A 22,958-nucleotide genomic window follows, 5' to 3' on the forward strand; every position below is an offset into this window, starting at 1 on the left:
TAAGAACCCTCTTCTCAAACTACAGCCCCCAATCCCTTGGGTGGTCTAATAATTCTTGAAGGTTTTACCGAACGTTAACCTATTATCACTAACAAACGATTATCTATTCCTAGACTAACCCTGTTTATTAGAACAATTCAATTAGGTCTAAGTCAAAAGCCATGGTCAGTGGTCATTCGTTCTCACAAAATCAAGTTATATGTGATCAAGATATAAAAAGCATTAAGAACAATTGAATTGAATAAACTAGAATTGAATGCATAAACAAAATAAAGTTTCACAACAACATGTGTTAATTAGGGTTACAAAGATTCATCTCGGATCTAATCTCTACGAGATTTAGCTACTCATAATCGAGTTTACAAATAGCATAATCAATGATTGAAATAAAACATACATGAATTGGTAAGAGGTTGAAGAAATCGCCCTTCTAGCCGTCTCCGATGTCTCAAAATCGCACTTTGCTCTCCAAAATCGTAACCCTTGTTCTTCAGTTTGAGTGCAGTATTTATAGAAGTTTTGGGCCTGACCCATCAAAATCGCGCCGCGCCTTGTTAATTGGCGTGCCGCGATTCCCTTCAAACAGAGATGTTGTAATTTTGCTTCTTAAATCGCGGCAAGGCTTGAAATTGGCGTGGCGCGATTTGCTTCAGACAGACTTCAATATTTCAGGTTTTTGCACTCCAGAACAGTATAAGTTGCATGAGAACTCTATCAAAATGTCACAATAAATCCTAAAAATTACGTAATGACGGCATGTCATCAATATGCAAGAAATAAATGAGGTGAATTTTATACATTATTACGTAAACACAAGGAAAAAACCCTACCTACTTGTTTAGTTGGAAAAAAAAATGATAGAGTAGTTCTACTAGCCCATGATGAAATAAAATAAACTAAAATAAATGAATTTCACGCTAAATGGGAAAAACAAAACCAATAGATAGATAAAATAATTTAGGCTAAAGTGCAACTTTGGCCCCCTATCTTTCAAAAAGTTGCGATTTTGGCCCCCTAACTTTGAAAACTACAATTTTGGCCCCCATGTTTAGGGAAATATGCTCTTTTAACCCCCTAACATAAGGGAAATATGTCTTTTGACCCCTTATCTTTTCAAAATTTTGCGATTATGACCCCTTATCTTTTCAAAATGGCCCCTTTTTTTGGACACGTGTCGCCTTCTCAGCAGTTTTCAAAGTTAGGGGGCCAAAATTGTAGTTTTCAAAGTTAGGGGGCCAAAATCGCAACTTTTTGAAAGATAAGGGGCCAAAGTTGCACTTTAGCCAATAATTTAAAAAGAATCGATTATCATTTAAAAGTTTGAGTTTTCTCCTTTAAAAATCACCTGAGTAGGGATGGCAATAGGTACCCTATGGGTAGGGTACTACAATGCCCTTCCCCATATTCGCATTTGCAAAAAATATCCGTACCCTCATGGGCAACAACTTTAGTGTCCTTCCCCATACCCTATGGGTACCTAAGTGCCCATACCCGCGACCATTACCCACACTTTAACCATGAAAAGACAATAAAAACATCACAATTGAAATAAAACTATGATCTTTTTTTTTAAATTAACTCATCAAATCGTACGAATTGTAATATTTAGTCAAATAAAAAACATCTAAAATATCCTTAAAAAATTGTACATCGACATAATGGAGTTGTTATTGTATTAAGTAGTTTTTTTTGTTCATGTTTCGGTTTATGCTTAAATAGCTAAATAAATTAATTAATTATACACCAAAAACAAATAAATTATTTATGATATTATATAAATATGTACATGCGGGGTTGCGGGGCTGGGCATGATAGTACCCTTACCCGTGCCCATACCCATTAAAATTTGTGGGTATTTACTCGGACTCGTGCCCAAACCCATGAAAGCGGGATTTTACCCTACCCATTGTGGGTATTTTTTGCGGGTACCCATCAGACCTGGGTCCAATTGCCATCCCTACACCTGAGGAACCTTAAATATGAGTCATATATCAAATTGTTTCTTTCTCTTTAATTTTTTCTCCCAAACAAAATAAAATATATTATAATCTTTTGTTTTTATATCAAATTTACTTTTTCTTGTGTCAAATATTATGTTCACCTCTCGGACGTTAATTTGCAATAGTAAAAGTGTTGTCGTTTTCCTCTTCTTTTGTCAATGACCTTTTTGTTGGGGCATTATCAAGAGCAAAATAATTAAGATCAGAAACAAACAATGGAGCAAGTGAGTGAGTATTAGTACCATATGCAACCTGAGCAGGTCCACATAATTAAGACGTGACCTAGAATTCTACAAACGTCTGTGCCAATAATGCAAAACCAAAAATGGAAAGTTATTGAAAACGTGGCACACACAATAACGAACAATTTTACATATTTGCGATGACACATCTCAATTTGGAATCACCTCAACAAAAAAAATATATCAATTAGGAAAGAAAAAGGTGTCGGCAGGAAGCAGCCATTTTTTTAAATTCGAAATTAATATTCTCTGACCCACAAGGTTTTTCACAATTTTGTCATATAGTTAGTAATTTTGTATAGAGTTTAGGCTTAAATGCACTTTTGTCCCCCTATGTTTTAAATAGTTGCGATTTTGGTCCCCTAAGAAAAAAAATGGATATTTTGGCCCCCTATGTTTTGTTTCTCTTTTGGTTTGCTGAAAAGTCAATAAAAAAATCGAAAAAATCAATTTTTAAATAAAATAAATGAAAAAAATAATAAAAAATTCTGGAAAAATGAAAAATAATAAAAAAATAAAAATTTTCCAGATTTTAAATTTAATAAATGAAAAAAATCCAGAAAATCAATTTTTAAATTAAATAAATGAAAAAAAGAATAATAAAAAAATACAAAATAATGAAAAAATTAGAAAAAAAATAATGTCAAATTTTTCAGATTTTTTAAAAAATTCGAAAAAAATACGGAATTTTTTTTAAAAAATCTGGAAAATTTGACATTATTTTTTTCGAATTTTTTCAGAATTTTTTTCGAAAATTTTTTTTCAAATTTTTTCCAGAATTTTCTAATGTTGAAAATTTGACATTCTAAAAGCGCAAGGAAACGAAAAAAGTATACACAAAAACACCAACGAGAATACAACTTGGCCACAAATTTGGTACATATTTCTTCTTTAGGGAAATGAATGTTGTCCATGAATTTTTGTCAAAATTTTTTCGTTTTTTTAATCATTTTTATTAATATTTTTATTTTTCAAGAATTTATTTCATTTTTTTGTAATATTTTTTCGTTTTTTAAATTTTTTTTATTTTTTCATTTTTCCAGAATTTATTTCATTTTTTTGTAATATTTTTTCATTATTTTTTTCGTTTTTTAAAAAATCTGGAAAATTTGACATTATTTTTTTCGAATTTTTTCATTATTTTTTAATTTTTTATTATTATTTTTTTCATTTATTTAATTTAAAAATTGATTTTCTGGATTTTTTTTCATTTATTAAATTTAAAATCTGGAAATTTTTTATTTTTTTTATTATTTTTCATTTTTCCAGAATTTTTTAATATTTTTTTATTATTTTTTTCATTTATTTTATTTAAAAATTGATTTTTTCGATTTTTTTATTGACTTTTCAGCAAACCAAAAGAGAAACAAAACATAGGGGGCCAAAATATCCATTTTTTTTCTTAGGGGGCCAAAATCGCAACTATTTGAAACATAGGGGGCCAAAAGTGCATTTAAGCCTAGAGTTTATTAGCTTAAAGATTGTCTAAGGACGACATAATGTTTTTATATTTTATCTAATGATATTTCAATTACCTTAAATTGATTTGAATTTAATTTTTTCTCTCAAAACCCTATCCATCCAAACATACCCTAAAGATTTAATTACTCATTCAATTGTATATTTTATTCATAGCATATTAGTAAACTATTCTTCATTTGTCATCGTGAGCTTAGCTCAGTTGATATGGACAATGCATATGTAAGTTACGGATTCAAACCTAGACCACAACAAAAAATAAATTATTCTCCATTTTAAAAATAAATTTTTACAAATATATACCCTCTAAAAATATCAAATAGACCCTCCAAAAATCCCTTCGCCAAATGTGTTTTTTTACTAGTACTACGGACCGCCACATCTCATGTCACTAGTCTGGCAATTGTCGTTGAAGGTTATCAGCAAATACTCTCTCTCACACAAAGTATTGCCCTCACCATTAATGGAGGTTACCAACAAATCCTTAACGTCTTATTCCTTTGTTGCTTAGCATATGTTTATATACCGGGACATTCTAAACAGGTCTCTAAAAAGTTTCATAGATAGACCCTTATCACTCTTAGTAGAATAGTGAATTATTAACCGTACTAGGTTAAAAATCTTGGGAGTGTTTGTTTGTTTCACCGACTGAAATATCATTTCTCTTACTTTTTTGATTCAAACAAACCAAATGACATTTGTTAAAATGGTTCCCCCGTAATTGTTGCCACATTGAAACGATGATAGCTTTTTGCCAAAATGGTTGTACTCCAGCTCAGTAGCTCTCTAACCCTAGGCCAAGATTCTAATACTAGCAAACAAACAGTTTGTAATTTTAAAAATAGCTATGAACAAGGGTCGCTTTTCATCAATTGTCTGATATTGTCGATTTTTGTTTTCAGAACAAATTTGAGTTGATGTTTTCTTTTAAAAATTAAAAATAAAACAATGCATTCAGATTAATCTATTTGAGCACAATATGTGTAATCAAATAAAAATATAGAAAACACTACCAAAAAAAAAGTAGAAAAGTCATGACGCAATCAAGAACATGATAAAAAAAAAAAACATCCAATAAGATTATTATTCTTATTGTATCTTTGTTGTGGCTAGTATTTTTTTTGAAAGAAAGAATTGTGGCTAGTATTATGATTCTTGAACTTGGAACACAATCTCTAATGTAATTACAGATGATAAATATTTTTCTTTTATCTTAATTCTCCATTTTTATAAATAATAATAATAATAATAATAATAATAATAATAATAATAATAATAATAATAATAATAATAATAATAATAATAATAATAATAATAATAATAATAATAATAATATGAATCTATGTATTCAAAGTTCGTTCCTGACTTAAGTAAATTAAATAAAAAATCATTTTCATTAGAAATGAATTATTTAATTTGGATACTTCCAAACATACCTCTTGAATCATTATTCATTTGAACTCCATGATTTCAATAAAAACGACAATTACATCAAAAATTTGGGTGATTTGCCTCATTACATCAAAAAATGCAACAATTACATCAAAAATGCATGATTGCACGAAATAAAAAATAAGCCAAAAAACAAACTCTCTAAAAGAAATATAAAAAAGAGTACATAGTTACACCCACACACAACAGAGGGTTAAGCCACCACGTATGATAGTTAAAAGTAAAATTTGGGTGATTTGCCTTTGACCACCATAAATATTGTAGCTTTATTTTCTCATGAAGATGCCGAAGAGATTTCCCCTTTTGTTTGAAAACTCTTGAATTTTTTTCATGTCAAATGGTCCAAACGCAAGTAAGCCAGATTGAATGAAGAACAGAAAACACTCTTTGAGAAGCCACCAATCGAACCAAATTGAAGTAAATGGTCGGAAACTTGAGCAGGATAAACCGTAGTTAAACATACAAATTATAGGTACCAGTCCAAACTTTTCCAAAGAAGTCGCAAAACAAAAATAGATGGTTGATATCATCTTCCTTGCCACAGCTGCCCGTACAGAACGTAGCACTTGGTTGAAGCAGCCTTCACTTGATTAAGTTGTTTGTAGTTGTTAAACGATTACGTAACAAACGCCAAACAAACATATTGACTTTTAATGGGACATCCTTATGCCAAAAGATATTTGAATGATCAACGGTATGTTGGTCCATTGTAAGCAAGTAGTTATAAGCACAGGAAACATTATATTTTGAAGATTCAAGAAGCTGTCAGATCTACATGTCACTAACGTACATTAGGCAGCAAAACAAAAGGATAAAGTAATGTGCAACATCTCCCTCAATTATTCTTCCTCCCAGGCCAAGAAACGTCGTCGCCATTTTAGAGTCTCACCACCATCCCCTCAACCTAAACTGAAAGTATCTGACAGTCGCCATTTTGTTATTTGCTAAGGTAAAAAGACGATTAAATATGTCCTTCAGAACCCCTGCATACAACCAAGGAACACACCAAAATAAAGTGTATGTGTCATCCCCCACTTCACCATATAAGTTATCGTCAAACCAATTACTTACTCACACACCCACTCTACTTCGAATACTAGTTCTATTCCACAAACTCCCTTTTTCCTCCTTCAACCTCCAACACTATTTACCAAGTAATAAAAAGTTAAACTCTTTAATCCTTCGAACCCACAAACCTCCATTCTCCTTTTTTAAAACAAATAGTATTGCAATTAATCCAATAAATTTTTCTAAACCTCCATAATATCACTTTTTAATACTCGTCCCATCTCGTTTTAATTATTACTTTATCATTTTTTTCTCTCAAAATAATTGTCACTTTATAATACAAATACAATATTTATTTATTTTTTCACTAATATACTCCTATTTAATTTATTAAATTTCATCCAACTTAATTACTACGTTAACTACAATTAATAAGAGTGTTTTAATAAATGATATTAATATTACCATTAAAATCAACACAACAAATCATTTCTTAAAAACCCGTAAACAACCTTAAAACTAGGCATGACAATGGGGCGAGGTGGGGACGTATTTTATCTTCCCCATCCCCATATCCTACTTCCATATACTTACATGTTACCCTACTCATACCCAGCGGGGATGAAAAATTGAATCTCATCCTTGTCCCCGACGAGTTCGGATATCCCTATCCCATCCCTGTCCCCGCAATGGATAATTCTTTTTAATAAAAATATAAGTATTTTTCATCCCCTAACGCAATGTTGTAATACATTATCTAGCAAAGAGATGATGACGATCAATGACTATCGTGAAGGAGAATAGAGAGGTCGGGAATATGAGCTATTGAAGGAGAAAAGAGAGAACTATGATATTTGAGTATCATCTGAAAGACTGAAACTCTGACTATGTGAGTGAAATGATTTAGGGTTTGGATTTATATTTATATAAAATGGGTAATAAATTGATTTTCTACATTCGGAACGGGTTTGGGCATGGGTACCTATATCCCTGTTACCCGTCTCGTACCCACGTTTTAAAATCGGGAAAAATCCAAACCCCATACTCAAACCCAGTCAAAGCAGGGAAAACCCATCAAATTGGGTTTGGTTCGGATGGATACCCGCGGGTATGGGTTTTGTTGTCATGCCTAGCAAAATATACTTATATTAGATTTTAGGGTTAAATATCTTTTTGGTACCTATAAATATACCAACTTTTCGTTTTAGTCCCTCTAAAATTTTCCTTCAACTTTTAGTCACTATAAAATTTTCAATCACTACTTTTGGTCCCTATTTTTAAGTTAATTTTTGTATTTTTTAATGAAATTGTGCAGAAATGTGTAGAATATTGTAAAAAAAAAAAATCCCAAAAAAATTAGAATTTTTTAACAAAGCATAAATTAATTATGAATTTTTAACCGTCAAACATATAAAAAATCATATTAAATTCATGTTTTGTTAAAAAAAATTAATTTTTTTTAGTAGAGATTCTTATAATATTATGAATTTTTTTGCAAAATTTTATTCAAAAATATATATTCTACATATGAGTTTACTTTAAAAGAGGGACCAAAAGTGAAGATGGAAAATTTTTGAGGGACTAAAAGTTGAAGGAAATTTTTTGAGGGACTAAAACGAAAAGTTGGTATATTTATAGGGACTAAAAACATATTTAACCCTAGATTTTATATAAAAAATAAAGATCACTTCCGAGCACTAGCAAAATAGTTAGTTACTCATTAATCCAATTTATTTTTTTAATAATTTTAAACATACACCCAAATAGACAAACACACAAACAAGTTTCTAACCACGAACACTCAAACGAGCTAAGCTAACAAACGGCAAAAGTTATGGTGCATAAGGAGATCCTTATGCACCATGCATAATTGCTTTCTACACCCAACATAATTGCTTTCTACACCCCAAGTGAAAAGAATTATTTGGGTCCACTATAAAATCTATTTGTTTGTGTGCCTAATAAAGCCCCATATTATAATTTTTTTCTTAACAATTTATTTATGCAAAATAGTTTATTCGAAATAGTTTATTTATGCAAAACAACTTATTAGAATGATTTTTTAAAAACCGCTTATTCAAAACAGCTTATTTATACAAAACAGCTTATTCCGATTAATTTTCAAAACCAACTTATTCAAAATAGCTTATTTATGCAAAACAGCTTATTCAAAACAACTTATTAGGATCACTTTTTTTAAAACCGCTTATTCAAAACAGCTTATTTATGCAAAACAGCTTATTTGTTCAAAACAGCTTATTCAAAACAGCTTATCTATACAAAACAGCTTATTCCGATTTCATTTTAAAAAACAACTTATTCAAAACAACTTATTTATGCAAAACAACTTATTCAAAACAGCTTATTTATGCAAAACAGCTTATTCGAAACAACTTATTTATACAAAATAGCTTATTTGTGCAAAACAACTTATTCAAAACAACTTATTTATACAAAACAGCTTATTTGTGCAAAACAGCTTATTCAAAACAGCTTATTTATACAAAACAACTTATTCCGATTTCATTTTAAAAAACAACTTATTCAAAACAACTTATTTAGGCAAAACAACATATTTATGCAAAACAACTTATTCAAAACAGCTTATCTATGCAAAACAGCTTATTCGAAACAACTTATTTATACAAAAGAGCTTATTTGTGCAAAACAGCTTATTCAAAACAACTTATTTATACAAAACAGCTTATTTGTGCAAAACAACTTCTTCAAAACAGCTTATTTATACAAAACAGCTTATTCCGATTAATTTTAAAAACCAACTTATTCAAAATAGCTTATTTATGCAAAACAGCTTATTCAAAACAACTTATTAGGATCACTTTTTTTAAAACCGCTTATTCAAAATCGCTTATTTATGCAAAACAGCTTATTTGTTCAAAACAGCTTATTCAAAACAGCTTATTTATACAAAACAGCTTATTCCGATTTCATTTTAAAAAACAACTTATTCAAAACATCTTATTTATGCTAAACAACTTATTTCTGCAAAACAACTTATTCAAAACAACTTATTTATGCAAAACAGCTTATTCGAAACAACTTATTTATACAAAATAGCTTATTTGTGCAAAACAACTTATTCAAAACAACTTATTTATACAAAATAGCTTATTTGTGCAAAACAGCTTATTCAAAACAGCTTATTTATAGAAAACAACTTATTCCGATTTCATTTTAAAAAGCAACTTATTCAAAACAACTTATTTATGCAAAACAACATATTTATGCAAAACAACTTATTCAAAACAGCTTATTTATGCAAAACAGCTTATTCGAAACAACTTATTTATACAAAAGAGCTTATTTGTGCAAAACAGCTTATTCAAAACAACTTATTTATACAAAACAGCTTATTTGTGCAAAACAGCTTATTCAAAACAGCTTATTTATACAAAACAACTTATTCCGATTTCATTTTAAAAACAACTTATTCAAAACAACTTATTTATGCAAAACAACATATTTATGCAAAACAACTTATTCAAAACAGTTTATTTATGCAAAACAGCTTATTCGAAACAACTTATTTATACAAAACAGCGTATTTGTGCAAAACAGCTTATTTATACAAAACTGCTTATACAAAACAACTTATTTATACAAAATAGCTTATTTGTGCAAAACAGCTTATTCAAAACAACTTATTTATACAAAACAGCTTATTTGTGCAAAACAGCTATTTTGCACAAAATAAGCTATTTTGCACAAACAGCTTATTCGATTCCTAGGTCGCCGATCCCAAACGGAATTGCAGATCATCTCTATTCTTCTGAGGTATGTGTGTATTGTAATTCGTGACAAGTTTGCGTGATTGTGAATTTGTAGAGATTTCAATTTTGAAATGCGGAACGCTATGCGTGAAATCGTGTAGATTTATAATTATAAAGATGTGGTTACTGATTGCAAATCTCACAAGGTTGTTGTTAAAGGAGAAAAAGCGGATCCATTGAAGGTTCTTGAAAGAGTTCAGAGGAAGAGTCATAGACAAGTTGAGCTTCTTTCTCGGATCCCAAAACCACCTTCAGAACAAGAGAAAAAAATTGAAGAGAAAGAGAAACCTAAGCCAGAGGAAGAAAAGAAAGCTGAAGAGGTTAATTAATTATTTTTTTTTTTTTTAAATTTATCTGAATCTGTGATGGATCATTTTTATCATTTTTATTTTATTATATGGTGCAGCCTAAGGTTATGATAGTGATTCTGAAAGTTCACATGTATTGTGAAGCTTGTTCACAAGAAATCAAGAGACGCATTGAGAAAATCAAAGGTATGTTACTGTGTTCTGTTTTGATTGAAATTCATATTTTCTTCACTTTTATTTCATTCACTTGTTTTGGTTCAATTCTCAGGTCCCATCCTTTCAGGAATTTGTCAACTGTTACTACCGATGATTTTGTGTTTGAATTCGAATCTTGCTATGATTTTCAATTTTGGTTACATATAGATGATGGGTTTGATTGGTTTGGTGATGAAGTTTGCTGGAGATTTTCAAGTTCCTTTGCATTCTTGATTTTTGGAAGAAAAAGGACGACGTTGATTGTGAAAGGACGACGTTGAAGAGGAGGAGAATTGGGAGTAATGAGTTGGAGGGATTAGGGATTGATTTGAATTTGGGAAAATTGATGATGGACTTGGTTTGAGAAATTGTCCAAATCAAATTGGGAATTTTTCTGAGAATTGTGATTCTGTTGCTAAGAATTCAAAGTTGGTGCCTGAATCTGATGGTTTTGAAAATGTTCTGTTATGGTTAGAAAATTCCATATGTTTTTTATTTTTGATTGTGATATGCACCATGTTGGATCAAAGAAAACCATTAAGTACATCTAATGGTTTTGGAGTACAACTCACATAAACCATTTCCACAGCAAAATGGTTTTAGAGTACAACTCACAGAAACCATACCCATAGCAAAACCATTAAACAATTAGTTTGGTTTCGTGTAGAACACTATCAAAACCATTAAACCACACTTATGGTTTCAGTAATAGTTTTTATTTAAAATCATTTGTCAATAATAATTTTCACTATTCTTTTATTTTATTTAGCATTTGACAATTATTTTTCTTTCACATATAAGTCTATTAAAACCATTAAAGTGCGATTATATTTAGACAAAGTCAGAAATTCGTTTTACAACGTAAGAAATAAAAAAGAGATGACGAGGCTTTACAAAAAAGTGGTTACTTATTGATTAATTCACATTAGGTTATAAGCGTGTACTATTAAGTGGTTACTTAATAATGATTTAAATGTTTATCACAATTTTTTGATTACAAAACCATTTTCACTGGAATTGGGAAATGATTCGATGTGAAATCTGTTAGTATAAGCTGGAATTCGGATTTGATGAATTATTGAGAATGTTGTGATGAATTGTGTTGTTTATGATCAATCCGGTTCGGATTTGGTGTTAGCATTACTCACGGAAACCATTTTCACTTCAAAATGGTTTTGGAGTACAACTCACGGAAACCATTTTCACTGCAAAATGGTTTTGGAGTACAACTCACGGAAACCATTTCCACAGCAAAATGGTTTTGAAACCAACTCACAGAAACCATAGCCATAGCAAAACCATTAGACAATTATTTTGGTTTCTCATAGAAGACTATCAAAACCATTAAACCATAATTATGGTTTCAGTAATAATTTCAGTGTATAACATCTTAATCATTATTCAAAACCATCTAACAATAATAATTTCATTAAAAATCATTACACATTTATCTTGGTTTCACATACATGATTATCAAAACCATTAAACCATAATTATGGTTTCAGTAATAATTGCAGTGTATAACATGTTAAACAACGTTCCAGTAAAGAAACTCATAATCCATACTCATTTCTCTCTCTAACTCATAAAAAGCTTATTCAAAACAGCTTATTTTGCTGTTTTGCACAAATAAACTGTTTTGTATAAATAAGTTGTTTTGAATAAGCTGTTTTGCACAAATAAGCTATTTTATATAAATAAGTTGTTTCGGATAAGCTGTTTTGTATAAATAAGCTGTTTTGAATAAGCTGTTTTGCACAAATAAGCTGTTTTGTATAAATAAGTTGTTTTGAATAAGCTGTTTTGTACAAATAAGCTATTTTGTATAAATAAGTTGTTTCGAATAAGCTGTTTTGCATAAATAAGCTGTTTTGAATAAGTTGTTTTGCATAAATATGTTGTTTTGCATAAATAAGTTGTTTTGAATAGGTTGTTTTTTAAAATGAAATCGGAATAAGCTGTTTTGTATAAATAAGCTGTTTTGCACAAATAAGCTGTTTTGTATAAATAAGTTGTTTCGAATAAGCTGTTTTGCATAAATAAGCTGTTTTGAATAAGTTGTTTTGCATAAATATGTTGTTTTGCATAAATAAGTTGTTTTGTATAAGTTGTTTTTTAAAATGAAATCGGAATAAGCTGTTTTGTATAAACAAGCTGTTTTGCACAAATAAGTTGTTTTGCATAAATAAGTTGTTTTGAATAAGCGGTTTTAAAAAAAGTGATCCTAATAAGTTGTTTCGAATAAGCTGTTTTTGCATAAATAAGCTGTTTTGAATAAGTTGCTTTTTAAAATGAGATTGGAATAAGATGTTTTGCATAAATAAGTTGTTTTAAATAAGCGGTTTTTAAAAAATCATTCTAATAAGTTTTGCATAAATAAACTATTTCGAATAAACTATTTTGCATAAATAAATTGTTAAGAAAAAAATTATAATATGGGGCTTTGATTTAGTGGGCTTGGAGCTTTTTTAAGTAGGCTTTGAAATTTGGGGCTCTATTGACACCTCTACTTATTAGAATTAAGCTTTCACTTAGGGTGTAGAAAGCAATTATGTTGGGTGTAGAAAGCAATTATGCACGGTGCATAAGGATCTCCTTATGCACCATAACCACACCCCTAACAAACGGGCTACCACACAGAAAACACACAAATTAAAAACTATGAACACTAAAATGAGCTAACAAACAATCTAACGCGTGGAAAACACTCAAAGATGATACAGGTTGGAGCTTAATGACTAGACGATGTTGTAGTGGACTTTGAGACATGGGTGGGATAGATAATTGCAGTGAATGATGAATGTAGTTGATATGGATAATTATTGTAGTGGATGTGGATGATGATAAATGTAGTAGTTTCTTAATCATATACATGAGGTTGATCTTAAAACTAATATTTGTTAGGGAGTGATTTTGTTGATGGATCCTTGGAGCTTGATTCAAATGAAGTGTTCTTGACTGTGTTTCATATGGTATTCTTTAGTGTTGATCCTGACAAAGTATCTTGGTTCAAAACAAACTATCTTGAACTTTGATCGAGACCCACCATCTTGAACTTTGACTCAGGTTGTACGCTTTGCTTACAAAAGGTGTCAAGATATCTCATGGAAGTTATAGAAGCTACAGGATTAATTACAATGAAGATTTGTAGACAAAACAACTGGGAAATTTTTATCACAAGTCCCAAATCGTATCAAGGATGAAAAGCACATGAAGAATGAAGAAAACAAAGAATTTTTCCCTATAGTCACCTTGCGCACAGACCCATTCGCCACGTGTATCCCAAAGTCTACACAACAAGAAAAAAAGCATTGGTCTATGTACCCCACGCATGAAACTACGCGCTTTGTGCTTGTTGTTTACCAAAAAAAAAAAAAAAGGTTTTTTTTATTGTTTTTCTGGCACACGCCCTGCTCAAAGGGTCATGCGCCCTGTGCATGTTTTGTAAAAATATTTACCTGTTTAAAGCTTGTTTTGATCCAGAATTATTCATTCAAAAACTTGATGGTTCATGAGGTAAGGAGTGGGACCAGAGCAACAAAAAGGGGTTTTCCAACCCGCCTTCCACTTTAATTGTGTGGTTTTACTTTTATTTTCTCTTTGATGATGTATTTAATTACCAAGAGTAACTAAACATTTTATATTATGATTCAAATAACAGGTCGGTTCATACACGGTCAATAGGTCGTTGGTGGATTTTTTCTATTTTGAGTGGGTATACAAAGTTCAGTTTGGGTGGTTAAAATGAATCTGCGGAAGACCAAACCCTCTTGAGTCTCGAGTTACCTAATCTATTGTATGTTGAACCAAAAAGAGTTTTGTAAAATGTCTTTGAAGTTTTGATGATAACAAAATAAAAAAGAACAATTGGATATGTTAATATGTGTTCAAGTGTGTAGGACCATATAATTAAATTTAAATTGTTAAATGAAGTTTTTGTTTTGAAAGAACAAAGTTATGAGCACATGTAATAGCATCTGATACATAGAGAAGCTGGAGACTCGGAAGTAACTCGGAAGTTGTCAAGACTTTGAAGGAGTGAAGCTTCTGAAGACTCAAACTCAGAAGACACGTTAGCATCAGAAGCCTCTGATAGGTTTTGTCGTCTTTTGAAGGAAGGTCACTATCAGACTTTGATAGTATAATTTGTGTTCTTCTGAACACGTGCAAAAACAAACAAAACAATTCAAGGACAAATGAAATGAAGCGGATAATTTCATTTGAAGCAGATGAATTTCAAATGACCTTACAACGTCATTAACCAAATCAAGAAACATTCCAACGTCTTTGATCAAGTTTCTCAAAGGCTCAAATTTATGTGATGACATTTTCCAACATCTCTCAGATTTTCTTTTATATAAGGAGTTAAAGACTTGAAGAACAAACACAACTCTCTAGATTTTTACAAGTGCCCTTACTCTGTCAAAGTAGCGCACAAACCCTTAGAGAATTTCTTATAAACTTTCATATCTTATTCATCTTCTCTATGTAGCGAGCAACATCAGTCAAACAAATGGAATCTCATAAAAGATTTAACTTTGCTTTTGGGAAAATGAATCATGACCAAATTTACTATCTATCTAACAAAAAAAGATAGTAGTGATTTTACATATTTGCCCTCCAATAAGGGCATTTTCGTAATCATCTAATTAACATTGCTTCTAAGGGCAAGCATTCCCAAAATGTGGAGGCAAATTATATCATTTTGAAATTCAAATTCTCCTTCTTTTAATCCTAATTCACTTTTTTCCAAATCCTTCTCTCTTTTCCTTCTTTCTATCCTAAGTCATTCTCTTCCTTCTCTGTCTCCTCTGCTTTGATACTATTCTTCTCATTCATTTTTTCCTCTAACATATTCTTCTTTCTATGTTTGTTCTTTCATTTAAATTTTACGAGTTACAACTTTTGCTTCTGTTCAACGAAATTGATCTACCAAAAGATTGAGGTAAGCTTCAAATTTTACTATTTCCATTTCTTTCTGAAAATTTATATCTCTACCACCTTTTGATTTATTGATTATGTCTATTTATTTCAGATATCATTCGAGTAAAATTTTCAAGTTTGAAAAAATTTAAGTTCTTTTATATTTTATTTTAATATTTGTACTGTAAAATATGTCTCTAGAGAGAAGTTGCCACAAAGGGTTTGATTACCACACGGTATTTCAGATATCTCCTCCCTGTATTGATTACCGCAAATTAAATCTATTGATTTTGATTGTTATATTTTGAATGTTACAGGGAACATGGATCAGGAAATTGCCACAAAGAATCGCGAGATTCACTACTAGAAAAAGCTGAAATACCGACGGAATTTAGAGACGGAATTAGATTTGTCTCTAACAGAGACGGAATTGGAGACGGAAAAAAGCATTAGGAGACGAAAATTATACTTTATTTATTTGTTACGGTTTTAGAGACGGAAATTTCCGTCATAAAAATATTCCGTCTTTGAATCCGTCTCTAAATGACTAGTTTTTAATTGGTGATATAAAAGGAGATTTAGAGACGGAAATTAGAGACAATTTTTTTCCGTATCTGATGTTTTCCGTCTCTGTGTCCGTCTCTAAATGGTCAAGTAGTTATTTAAATAGTCAAACTTTTATCAGAGACGGAAATTGCCTGTCTCCGAATATTTCCGTCTCTGAATTCCGTCTCTAACAAATTTTTCATTTTTCCAACCAAAATATTTCATTACCCGCCCACTTTTTTTAAGGAGTCCGCCCAGCTCATAACTTTGGTGTGCTCTTTTTATTTTTTATTTAATAATAATAATAATAATAATATAATAATAATAATTTCCTTCAAACATAATAATAACAACAAAGAATAGCTCTTATTCACACTTCACGTGTTCTTTGTTCTCCCCTTTGCTTCATTGTTCTCACCTCCATCGATTCTTCCTTCCAATAGCTCACCTCCATCAATTCTTCTTATTCTCAATTCCAAACCCTGTTACCAACAACCCCAATTCATCCTTCTTCTCAATTACCAACAGCTCACTTCCATCAATTTCTCTTATTCCCAATTCCAAACCCTAATTCCAATTTCGGGTTACAAAGGCAAACCAGATACCAATTGGAGATTCTTTGTAAAAAATCTTAGGTAATTTAATGTTTATCAATTTCAACTTTTTTTCCTTCATGTTTTTTGTTGCTTAATTTCTTATGTGAAGTTTGTAAGTAAGATTTTTTGTATTCTACCAAAAAATCGTGGGTTTGAGGAAATATTGTATTTTTCTTGGTTTTTTCTGAATTATTTTCAATTGAATGCCCAAATAAAATGAAATGGTTGCAAGCTTTATGCAAAATAGCTCAACTATTTTCAAAGGGTTTCAAATCATTACTTTTTATGTTTTTGCATTACAAGTAGCCTTGGCTGTATAGTTCACAATGTCTTATTGAGTTTTATTTTGCTTTGATTGAGACCAGCGCATTGAATTTTTCTTGAATTAATAATGCAGTATATAATGATATTCAACTGGTTTCTTATAGGTTGATTACATTATTGGTTGATAAAGTAACTTCTACTAATAATGTACCGAAATAATGATTATTTTGTATGAATCTGAGGTTAATTGTGTTTTGCATGAGGATGAAAGCCTAAGGAGGTGGAAGGAGAAGCTTTTGGGTTCCTTGGAAAGTGATTTAGATGGTTTGTTTAAGGACTTTGTCTGTCTATGATCCTTGATTGTTTGCGTTGTATAACAATAACGATTTTCGCTTGGGTTTATTTAAGTTGTTTTTTTTCCTTTGATAGGTCAATTGGATCCTGAAGTAAAATTCCACTCCATTGGAATTCTGTCCGAGGATTTCGGTGAAATAGTTACACCTTTGCCTGTGGAAGAAAATCAGAATGGCCGTACGCTATTCACTCTAAGGGAGGGATCTCGCTATCAGCTTAAGCTACAATTTAGTGTCATGCACAACCTTGTCTCTGGTTTGACTTACTTGAACACAATGTGGAAAGGGGGGCTTCAAGGTACACATTTACTTTTGTTTTTTCTTTCCCTGCTACTAGTTAAACTTGTATATATTGGTTTTTTGTGATTGACATGTTATAAAAACATTATTATCCTCAAAGTTGAGGGTCAGGTTCAAAAGACTATCACAATAAAACTTACATTGTATATAATGATTGACACTCATTTGGCTGATCAATGCCTATTCATATTGCTACAAGTAATGTATGCTAGCATGATTAATATATGTTTTTATAAGGAACTTTACTTAATATATGTTGGATTCTGTTTTATTTTCTTTTCTGCAATTAACTTGCTTTAGTCACACCTAGTGTACACCCATCTAATATATAATTCTAATTGATCATTGGTATCTTGGATTGCTGTAATTATCATTAAATCGATTCTCACTGTTGGACTATCGTAGTTAGCACAATTGTCTAATCTAACAAAAATGGTTTTTCTATTCTTTGGTAGTAATTAGTTATTGTACATCATAGATGAATTGAAACTATACTTCTTTTGTTTTATAAAAATTCTTTTACCTTTTGTGTAATTTAGTTTAATATAAACAAATAGTGATGAATGTAGTTGAGTTGGGCATAACATTATCCACTGATTGCCTTTGATTAGAGAGCCTAAATTGGTCTTCTTTTTTGGGTTTTATTATTTGCTAATTCTTTGCTTCTTTTTGTATTATAGGTTCTGCATATTCAAACCATTAGACTTTTCAAAGATTATTGTTCAACATTTTCTTTAAAGTTGTTTGAACGCAAGTATACTGTATGTACAAAATCTCAGAATGATTGCATTCAATTGTCATTTTTTCAAATTATTATCGGTGTCAACGTGTTTTCTCAAATTATTATCGGCGTCGACGTGTTAGTGTTGTATCGTGTCTGTGTTGTACAGGATAATGGTGTTATGGGATCAAGGCTTCTCCCTATTTCATGTGTATTATGTCATTTTAGTTTCTTAGATACTCTTTTCAAAAAAAAAAAATTGTAATGTTTTTCCTATGTGAATTTCAGTTTATTCATAATTCCTTTACTTTGTGGTAATTTTACAACTTCATATGTTTTCATAGATTCTGTAAAAATCAACGAAGGTCTGTAAAAATTGTATTAGATATTTCTGTTTGGTTATGTTCATAGATTCTAAATACATGCTGTTTTCTTCTATTTTAGAGATTTGATTTCCAATTACACAAAATCTATAGAGGATCTTGTCAGATCTGAGCCATAAGAGCCTGTTATTCTTTTCAGACAGGTAATGAACCTTAAATGAGATTTTATTTGTTATTAGATTGCAGCTTCCATGTTTTACTGGATGTGGATTACCTGATTTTCACCTTAAAATTAAGATGAAACCAAATGCCAATAATTTTAGACAGAACTATTGTGTTATGAAAGCTGGAAATTATCTACTAAGTATTATGTTCCTATTTACTACCTTTTTATTTTCTTTCAGTTTTATGTTTTTGATTTTTGTTATTAATTAGCACTAAATATTTTGTTCAATTCTTATTGAAGTTTTGAATGTGAATGCTTTTCTATTTTATTTTCTTGTATCCCCTTGCTATTATATATCAATATGAGAAATAAAAACACAAATCTATTAACTATTATAATTAACATGCTACCAATTTTTCAATATAGAATGGAGATTCCTGAACATCGCAAGTGGATGGATAATAGGATGCGTCCTGATAATAGTAGAGTTACAGATAAGTTTTTGGTCGGGGTTTGTGAGTTTGTTGAGTTTGCTTGTGCACAAGATGATTTCAAAAAAGTGGGAAAGTTGAGATGCCCATGTAAAATATGCAAGTGTAGAAAGCCTCAGTTAGTTGACGATGTCATGAAACATCTTTGTATGAAGGGATTTAAGGAGGATTACTATTACTGGAGTAGCCACGGTGAACAAAGGCGTTCGGTTATGCTAGTGGTTTCAAACAACTCGTATTAGTTGCTTTGGTTTAATGATTTTAAGGTATTTTTTTGATATATGTTGTTTAAAATTTCCTATCATGTAGAATAGGAAATATACTAACAAATGTAGTTACATAAATAGGTTTAAACAATTGTTTCTTTGCCAATGAATATTGTGAAATTATGATATCTTATAGTTGGAGTCATGCATTTTTGTGTTAGTACTTGGTATAATAATATGATAGTACATTGTTCAAAAAAAAAATCTGATAGTATTTGGTAGCATAGGGGATATACAAGCAGAGGAAAGTTATATAAATAGGAAAATATAGTTATTTATATGTGCAACATGATCCTAGTGGAATTGCTGCTCTTTTAACCTATTTGATTTATATGATATGAAATATGAAGCTTCATTGTTACTTAGGTTGAAAGTTGATTTACCTTTTCAAATACATAGCTTCATGACATTTTTTTTGTTTGTAGGCTAAATTCAAGTGGCTTGCAAATGATGAAGCTAACATTAAAAAGAGCTTTAATAGTAGGGGGTCTTTGGCATTAAAAAATGCCCTGTTCAAGGTTCGTAGTTGTTATGATAAAGGTGAATGGATTGGTGACAACTTGAAACAGTTGGAGGTTAAATGGGAAGAAGAGAAATGGCAAAAAAATTCTATGACTAATAAACAAAATAGGCAGTCTAAAGTTGGACACAATGTGCATAGTGGAGGATCCATATCTGCTAGAGTGCATAGAAAAAGAATGGTTGGTGATTCTTTTTGTTTAAATTACAATGTAAATATGTTCATACTAATTTGTTGTTTGTTGGTTATGTTTTAGAGAGTGGAATTGGATAGGGAACCAACATGGTTTGAGATTTACGACAAAGTTCATAGACCAAAAGGGAAACCAGATGGGTGGTTTAATGAAACACAAGCTAAGATAGCTGTATGTATACACTTGTTTTTTATTTTATTTTATCTTTCATAAATCTAAATTATATTACTAATAGTAACTCTTTTTTACAGGAAATGTACCAAACTCAAACGTTTGAGAAACACTCTCAAAGTGGTGAGATTAGTAGTCAACAACCTACTGAAGAAATTGACAATGATATTTATATGGAAATTGTTGGAGGCATTAACAAGAAGGGGCGCATATTTGGATTAGGATCTCAAGCTGTTGTTGTCAAAGAGTCTTTGAGACCATCACCTTCAATTTCTACCGATGTAGATTCTTCGAAAAAAGTTGCTGCTATGGAGGCTAAGATTGAAGCACTAACTGCTGAACTTGAAAAGAAAAATCTTGAACAAGAAACGCTAAAACTGAAGATGGAGCGCTTGGAGCAAATGATTGGGAATATTTTGCCTAATATGAACACTTCAATTCAGCCGGAAGGAGTAGGCGATAATGGTAACAACGAGTTAGATGAGCTTTAGCTTGGTCACTTTTATTTTGGTATCTTTTGTTAGATCAAACATATCATGGTCTTTTATATTTTAGACAACTTTATGTTGGTAACTACTAAGTGGATTGATGGTAAACTTATCTTGGTAACTACTAGGTAGATTGATGATAATCTTTAGTTTGGTTACCTTTAATATTTTGATATTATGTGGTGATGTTTTGTTTTTATGACTGTACTTTGTCCCTTCTCCTAACTTGATGGGTATCAAAATATTATTGACATTCTTGAGAGTTAGAGTTAAATGTAGTAATATTTTAAACATTGTTTTAGCACTAAACATGGAGAATATTGAGGCAAATATATTATAAAAAAAATACATTTTAGAGACGGAATTTCAATTTGTCTCTGTTGAGACGGAATATTAATTAATAGAGACGGAAATTTTAACCTTTGTGACAATTTTAGAGACGGTTTTTTTATATTGGAGACGGTATTTTCCGTCTCTGTAGAGACGGAATCTGCTTAACTTTCAAAAAAGTGTGGGTGACGGATTCTATTTGTTAGAGACGGATTTATTCCGTCTCTGATCAGCCACGGAAAATGAAAATCCGTCTCTACAGTGTTTAGAGACGACGAAAACAACGACAGACCTTGTTCCGTCTCTGATTCCGTCTCTAACACGTATAGAGACAGATTTTTTTCATTTTAGAGACGAATTTTGCCCGTCTCTATTCCCAATTTTTTTAGTAGTGATTGAACAGAGTGAGAATAGAATAGAATCATGCATCAAATCCATATCTTCAAATCGTCTCCATTTGCTGGTTTCAATTCGAATTCTCCTAAGAACAAGTTTTGCTCAGGACGACAATGGAAGAAGGTTGTAGAGGTAACAAACGAGTATCAGATTTTACTATCGTGTATTTTAACAGATTCATTAGTTGGTAGGAATGATGTTAATAAAATAAAATGATTGATACTTTATAATCATGGTTTACTAGAACCACACATGGTATTTCTTTTTTTTATAAACACCAATATGTTAATTGCTTGCTAACAATTAATGTAGTGAATAACATACTTGCTGAACCACTGCAACTTAATATGAAAGTAGTCTATTGATAGATGATGTTGTTTATGATGATGAATATGAATGAAAGCCAGAGGAATGAGATAAAGGAGAAAAAAAAGCTTAACTTGGATTTGATATGTATCAGTTTTGCAAAGTAAAGGAAAAAAGAGTATTGATTTGTTGCTATTTATACAGGTGTCGATACCCTTTAACTCAAAGCCATTGGGTAAGTATAATTGTTCTATCTATCAATTATTTCATGTGTTTATCGTGTGCCATTTGACTATAATAAAATTGAAATCATAGTGTCAACTACATTTTAATAAACTGTATTTATCTTTACAAGGAATGATAGAGATATCTTCTTATATATTGCTTCCAGGTTTCGTTGTTATGAGGCATGACCTTTGTTGTTTTTTATTTGCAATTTTAATTTAGAGTTGATGGATTTGTTAAATTTTGATTACTATATTGTGTTCTGGATCTTTTAATTTCAAATCGAATAATAAGGATTTCTTGATCCAACAGTGCGATGCAGATGACAAATTATCTTGCTATTGAAATCTTAGTAACATGTTTCATTCAATATTTAAGTTATTTTGGGCATTGTTCAATCATATGTCAAACTGGTTGGGGACAGTTCTCCCTTTGAGGTTGATGTAGTTTAGGTAATCCATTTTCTTTATTAATTGAAACATTTTTACATGATTTCATACATGAATATAAGGGCTAGGAGAATATTGTAATTCTGTAATTCCGGTCTTAATGAGTTAAAGGGTTGTAGCTGTTGTGGTTTTTGGCGTGTTTTATCGGCTGTTTCTGTTGTCCTGGTGGTTTTCCTAGCTGTGTTGGTGGTGGAGCTGTTTAGCTGGCTGTTATAGAAGCACAACTTAGCTGTCTCCCTGCTGTCAAGGAGAGGTTTTACGGCTGTCTGCTCACATATGGCCAACAATGGTCTTGTTATGGTGGTCTTTTGGTAGCTGTAATTGTGTTTTTAATTGGGAGTGTTTTTTGGGTTTTAAGGTTTGTCTGCATACATACGTAACCTTTGTATGTTTTCTTTGTCCCTTGGCAGCCGTGTGCATCTTGCATAGGCTTGCTTTCAATAAATTTGGCTATTT

At 30.9% G+C, this 22,958-nt stretch overlaps 2 protein-coding genes and 1 long non-coding RNA gene across 5 annotated transcripts; all 3 read left to right on the forward strand.

Moving 5' to 3' along the window:
- The first annotated feature begins 10,073 nt into the window (after positions 1-10,073).
- Positions 10,074-11,234, forward strand: LOC146956144 (uncharacterized). Its single transcript, XR_015019380.1, has 3 exons — positions 10,074-10,292; positions 10,379-10,466; positions 10,549-11,234. It is a non-coding gene; the product is annotated as an uncharacterized LOC146956144 (long non-coding RNA).
- A 5,688-nt stretch (positions 11,235-16,922) lies between these two features.
- LOC146956145 (rho GDP-dissociation inhibitor 1-like) lies at positions 16,923-19,951 on the forward strand. 3 transcript variants are annotated; one of them, XM_085727126.1, is made up of 4 exons: positions 16,923-17,128; positions 17,234-17,455; positions 18,623-18,704; positions 19,850-19,910. In XM_085727126.1, exons 1-3 carry the CDS (start codon positions 17,023-17,025, stop codon positions 18,628-18,630), a joined length of 336 nt encoding a protein of 111 aa, XP_085583252.1. In that variant the 5' UTR covers positions 16,923-17,022; the 3' UTR covers positions 18,631-18,704; positions 19,850-19,910. The 3 variants fall into 3 exon arrangements, with proteins under 3 accessions (XP_085583252.1, XP_085583248.1, XP_085583244.1); XM_085727122.1 differs by lacking the exon at positions 19,850-19,910 and adding an exon at positions 19,094-19,227 and having other exon boundaries at positions 16,930-17,128; XM_085727118.1 differs by lacking the exon at positions 18,623-18,704 and adding an exon at positions 19,094-19,424 and having other exon boundaries at positions 16,934-17,128; positions 19,850-19,951.
- LOC146956146 (uncharacterized) lies at positions 19,293-21,087 on the forward strand. The gene is made up of 4 exons (XM_085749071.1): positions 19,293-19,367; positions 19,850-20,125; positions 20,201-20,308; positions 20,389-21,087. The coding sequence occupies exons 1-4, from the start codon at positions 19,293-19,295 to the stop codon at positions 20,797-20,799; spliced, it is 870 nt and encodes a 289-aa protein (XP_085605197.1). The 3' UTR covers positions 20,800-21,087.
- Positions 21,088-22,958: the final 1,871 nt, after the last annotated feature.

The sequence above is a fragment of the Medicago sativa genome, chromosome 1, assembly GCF_051527215.1.
Source record: "Medicago sativa cultivar Bolivia chromosome 1, Bolivia_mono, whole genome shotgun sequence".
NCBI lineage: Eukaryota > Viridiplantae > Streptophyta > Magnoliopsida > Fabales > Fabaceae > Medicago > Medicago sativa.